Source organism: Seriola lalandi, unplaced genomic scaffold (genome assembly GCF_002814215.2).
Source record: "Seriola lalandi dorsalis isolate HSWRI2012SDOR001 ecotype SW California unplaced genomic scaffold, Sedor1 jcf7180002054592, whole genome shotgun sequence".
NCBI lineage: Eukaryota > Metazoa > Chordata > Actinopteri > Carangiformes > Carangidae > Seriola > Seriola lalandi.
In genome coordinates, this window is record NW_019525145.1 from 200,334 (window position 1) to 206,333 (window position 6,000).

A 6,000-nucleotide genomic window follows, 5' to 3' on the forward strand; every position below is an offset into this window, starting at 1 on the left:
GATGAAACACTAAAGGAGAACGACTCCCAGCTTCAAGGTCAAATTTCTACTTCAAATAAGAGAATGAATGCAGCTCTGAAGACAGACATTATCTGTGCGGGCGAGTTCAATGATCCTGTCCTCATTAAGATTTCCTCTCAACACCACTCTGCTCTTCATCACTCCAACTTAACCTGAGTCTCTGCTGAATCTTTGTGCAAAAAAAAAAAAAGAAAAAGAAAGTCTCATCTGTTATTTCAGGATGAAAACAGCTACAGGTGGAAAAGAAAAGCATCGAGATCCGAGAGAGTGGTGAGGAGGGAGAGGAGCTGTGAGCCTGTCGTCATGGGTAGAGCTGCAGCAATTAGCAGATTAATCGATTAGACAGAAAATTAGTCTACAACTATTCTGATGATCTAATGAGTCTTTTCTTTAAGGTAAAAATCACAAACATGTCTTGCTTCCATCTTATCAAATGTGAGGATATGATGCCTTTCTTTGTCATACATGACAGCAAACTCAATATCTTTGAGTTTTAGACTGTTAGCTGGACAACAAAAAAGAAATATATATATATTTGGCAACTTAATTTTGCCAGTCACCACACTGAAACACATCTGCCTAATAACCTCAGTTTAAATAAAAAAAAATAAAATAACTACTACTAGAAGAAGAGACATGGACTGTATTTGTCCCTAACAGCTTGACTCAGGGATGTGAGAGGTCAAAGTGAAGAAGGCACAAATGCAGTAGAATATTTTTCTGCCTCCTTTTGGGAATAAACAGTGTTTGATTCCTTCTTGTTCCCTAACTGGGATCTATATGGACCAGCTGCTGGTTGTAATGGTCCACAGATCCCACCACCCAGCAGGAAAACAGTCTGTTTATCTCTGGCAGGTTAAACTATCTTACTGAGGATAAAAATGTACATATCTGTTTATGGTATATTATGTGTATGTTACATGAATAGTCTCATTTTTGCACAGCAACAGCGCTTATATTTCTGCCTATTACAGTGGTAAGCAAAAACTACAATTATATATTTTTTTTCTTCAATGATGATTGTAATTTGATCTCATCTGCAAGAGGTCAAAGGTCATCCATCAGCACTACAACACACTCCTACCTGTCTCTGGGGTCGATCCAGCTGGTGCACTGGTTGATGTGGTCAATGTAATAGACTTTGCCATCAAAGTCTCTGGCTTCCTCCCAACCCTCAGGTAGTGGCAACTCCTTCCTTGGCATGTCAGGCGAGTCTCCATGTAATTAATTCCTCTCTACTCAAAATCATAACGAAGGGAAACCATCGCTTTTCTCTGTCATCATCTTCATCATCATCATCATCATCACCATCATCAGCAGCAGCAACAGTATCAGCAGTTATTCCCAAAATTCCCTGCCTGGCGCGTCTTGGATTAGGGAATAATAATAATAATAATCCATAATAATCCACCGATTAGCAATGAATCCAACAAAGGAGGGACTGTTAAAAGTGGGGGAAAGTAGTTCCAGCAGGCTGCACTTGTGCATCAGTTCATTTCTATGTGAGTGTCAAGTCATCTGCAATATAAACACAACGGTCATAAAACTACACCGTGTTGTTATTTGACGTGTTTTTCCAGTTGTAGGCGCATGTTTTACAACTTTTTTTTTTTTTTTTTTTTCCCAAATCCGGAGGGAAACTTCGAGGCGGTCTGGTGACAACTTTTGAAGTAAACTACAATTATCCACGGTCCACAAAACACGAACGGTGCTGCTGCTGCTCCTGCTGCTGCTGCGGGTCTGTTATCGGTTACAACGTAAACACAGAGAAGCAGCCTCAACGTCCAAGTCCACAAACCTCCGAATAAGAGCCAAATGAGGGGCGGTAATGTGTCCACAGCAGCGGGGTTTCACGCGGAGAACCGTTAAAATGCCTTTTTTTTTTTTTAAATCCTCTAAAATCCCCAAACTGGGCTCGTTTCTCCTGCTTGCCTACAGGCCACCATGTTTAGCAGCAGTAACCGATGCTAACCGCCAGCCGCCGCGGGGTAACGACCACTCAGAACACCGCTGAGAGAAGAAAAAGTAACGAGCGAATCCGCAGCCGTTAAAATCCGGTAAATCCGAGAGAAACTCGGTCTGTTATCTTCTGAAATGATCCGTTTGCTACCGGACGGGAGGGGAGCAGCGGCGGCAGCGGCGGTAAAGTCTTCCCTCAGTCCCGATGACTTCGGCCGGTCGACGGCTGTCAAGTGACAAACATTCATTGTGCCAGCTTCCGGCTACGATTTCAAAATAAAACTTTTGTTGCCAAATTCAGCCAGCAAAATAAGACTTCCGGTCACAATAATTTGCCTAAACTATGACTGATATCAACAAAATCAATCAATACGTGTGTTTTCATAAAGGACTAGTGTGCAAAATTTACTTTTTTTTGTGTTTTGTGTAGAAGATTTAGATGTTCAGATTCCATACACACACACACACACACACACACACACACATACATACATACATACATATATATATTATTTTTTATTTTTTTATATTTTTTGTTATTTCGTAAAAATATTTGTAATGTAATTGCTCACTGGCCTTCACAGCTCTGCTCTGCAATGGCAAACTTTCAAGCTGACAGCCCCCTCTGGAGGTCAACCTGTTGAACTGCTGCATAGATCCTCCTCATGCTGAGTAATGGAGACTGATGTCAGGTGAGTTCTACAGGCTTTTCAGCTCAGGTGCCACAGGTTGGATTTTGATGAAACTTGGGGAGATGGTTCCCAACAGCTCTCTGTCCCTTTAACTTAAATATGACACAGCTTGATCAGAGGGTGACACAGCAATTTCAGGCCAAAGGAAACATCTGTTCCTGCTCCACCTGGACTGGTTTTGATGACAGGAAACACGCTGATTAAAATGCTAAAATTAAAGTAAAAAAAAGAAAAAGAAATAATAAGTCATGACATGAATTATGAACTTGAAGGACGCTGAAAAAACAAACTTTGTAGGTGAAACTCAAAGTTGTTTGCAGCACTTTAATCCTCCACTCAGCTGCTCCTGATTAAACATCTGGGTGTTACTGATTGTCATTGTGGGCCCGGTGCTCTGGTTGTTATCAGACGTGCACTTTGCATGGTTATAACACCGGTTAAGGTTAACGGTGTTAAGTTAATAATGTAACCAGGAGCTTCTTGTTCAAGTGATGGCACCTGTCTGTGGAGGAGTCCGATGCTGAGGAAGTTTCAGTGCTCAGAGATCATGGTTAATGAAGACTGGTGGACTGATTAGTTGACATATTAGTTGGTGTGGTGGGATAGGTTAAATATGGTATTAGTTTTGAATATATATATAATTATCTGTCTTATATTTATCTATATATCTTTGTTTGTGTTGGCACCATGTTGGAAAACAGTGTTATCACTGTTAAATGTTCTTTTTCCTTCTATTTCTTAAAGATACATAAATGAAATCAATCAGCTGACGGTTATTCAACAACATTTATTTAAAGGGCAATTTTTTTAAATACAGTTTTGTCAGAACAGGATCAATTTTGATTACAGATGCTTTTGTATTTTTGTGTTTTTTTTTTATCTTATTGTTGTGGTGACAATTTATGATTTTTTTGTAACTATTTAAAAACTACATTTATTGATCGAATAATCTTTATTTGTACAGCACTTTTCAAAGAACAAGTTTACAAAGAGCTTCACAGATATAAAAAAAACACTGGTGCTATCATGAAGGCAGTGAAATAAAAACCTTCAAATGATAAGAAAACAATAAAAGAACAATACAAATAGAGACTAATTTAAAAGCCTTTTTATATTTTTAGGGTAGGTCATATTTCAAAAGGAAAAAATAATGTTGATTAAACTCCCGGGAAATAAAGTGAAAAGTAGCTCAAACATAAAATGTTAATATATACATTAAGTGTATATACAGCCTGTGGAAATGTAAGGGTGTGTTGTGGATGTTTGGCTGAGACACTAAAACAAGAAGTGAAAGACATAAACTTGACTTGACTCTAGATGGAGCGCTTCGCCTCACAGATGTGGAGAGACACTGAGAGACACTGAGAGACGCTTCTCTCTCTCTCTCCGCTCTTCAACACTGTTCATCGGCAGCTTCATTCATATTCTGTCTGACACTCAAACGCATCCACCTCCCGCGTCTCTGCTCATATCCACAACGACTCAGCTCTGGCCTCTGACGTCTGAGCTCTCACCGGCACACCGGCGATGGGCGGGGTGTTTCTGATGCCTTCAAGTGCTGTGGGAAAAAAGATACTTCTCTAAATAACTTATGATGAACGTGATTTTATAGATTAGTGGTCTGTTACTTGTTATTATAAAATACTTAATGAGTGTGGTATCTTATTTTTGGATTCCGTGTTTATTAAAATCATTGTACATAGAATATGCCTGCGGTCACTGCATTTCTACAACAAAAGCTTTAAGATTTTACTTCATCAGCAACTTCTATTCTCCACCAAAAGGCCAACTACAGGGAATTTCTTGAGGTTAATTTTTTCAACTTTTCAAATCCAGAACAACTTGAAATCATCAAAGGTCAGATTTCTGAACTTGAAGTTGAGTTGTATCTGTGTTGACACAATGACAGTGTCAGGAGCCACTGTTCACAGCTTATCAGTCGGAGAGCAGCTGGTGAACATAGCGGAGCATTTAGCAGCTAAACAGCCAGATATTTCCCTCAGGAGCCGCTGGAGACTAAACACAGAGCTATAGGAGAGGAAACGCTGGAGTTAGATTCATCAGGTGGACACAAACAAAACTCCACATGAATCATCACGCTGCTCTGTAACTCCTGGATGTGGAAATAAGTGACGTTTTGTTCAGCATATCAACCTTAAAAACTGATGCTATGTCAATGCTGCGCTCAGAGCCGCTGCCCCCCAAGTGGAAAACATCAGTTACTGCAGGTTGAAAGTTATGAAGCATGAATTGTGGTCATGGTTAGAAGAAATCTCGTCTTGCTCTCGTCTTAATTACTACCGCAGCTCGAGGTTTGAATGTATTTGTCATTTTAAGACACCTCGATGAAACAACTGATTGTCTCTAGTAAAGGCTTCACAGTTCATAGAGAGTGGGTTGGAACGGGGTGTTGGAGGGTCCCACAGGTCATTTTTACCCTGCGCCCTCTTACTGGATAAACCCGGGCCTGTTATTAGGTGCAGATTTACACTTACAGTTGAGTAAAATAAGCAGATTTAAGACTTGATTTTAAAAATAAAAGGCAAGGCAAGGTTATTTATAGAGCACCATTCAGACACGAGGCAATTCAGAGTGCTTTACAGAGGCATGAAAAAACATTAAATACAGCATTAAGATGATTAAAATAGCATTTGAAAACAATAAAACAAATTTGAATGAATAAAAATAAAAATAAAAATATTTAAATATCTAAGATCAGTTAGGAAACCATAGATTGACAGGACCAAATCCAAACTGTATGCTTCCATTATTTATTAATCTGTTAACATCTGATTAATTATTTAGTCAATAAAATGTCTCAATATGGTGAAAAACGCCCAATCAAATTTCCCACAGCCAAAAATTATCTATTATAACTTTTATTATTTTACCTGCAGTCCAAATCCCAAAGACATCCAGTTTACTGTCATATGTGTCAAACAAAAGCGTAAAATCCTCACATTCAAGAAGCCATTTTGTTGCTTAAAATATGAGTAAAATGATTAATCGATTATCTAAATAGTTTTTGATTTATTGTCTGTAATCGTTGCAGCTTTGGTTAAAAGTGCACCTAAAAAGTGCTGGAATCCGCATTTCCACATGAGGTTCCAGAGTTTACGAGCAGCACTTGAACGCAGCATCTTTTTTTTCTTCTTCTTCTTTTTTTTTTTTTTATACCCCTCTTGCGCGTCTCGAAACAAAAACAAGCAGAGAGAGCTCGGTCACATGTGGAGCGGCAGGGGAGCAGCAAGAAGAAGAAGGAAGCGGCAGTCACTCCTCAACACTGTCGGTATCCAGGAGAGCGGTGACCCCCCCCCCCCCCCCCCCC

At 39.5% G+C, this 6,000-nt stretch overlaps 1 protein-coding gene across 2 annotated transcripts in view; it reads right to left on the reverse strand.

Moving 5' to 3' along the window:
* The window catches only part of wwc1 (WW and C2 domain containing 1), a 42,786-nt gene extending 40,578 nt beyond the window's left edge, over positions 1-2,208 (reverse strand). For both annotated transcript variants that reach the window (XM_023419242.2, XM_023419239.2), the window contains exon 1: positions 1,106-2,208. In XM_023419242.2, coding sequence (XP_023275010.1) covers positions 1,106-1,224 — 119 coding nt within the window. In that variant the 5' untranslated portion in view covers positions 1,225-2,208. The remainder of the gene's footprint in view (positions 1-1,105) is intronic.
* Between the last annotated feature and the right edge of the window lie 3,792 nt (positions 2,209-6,000).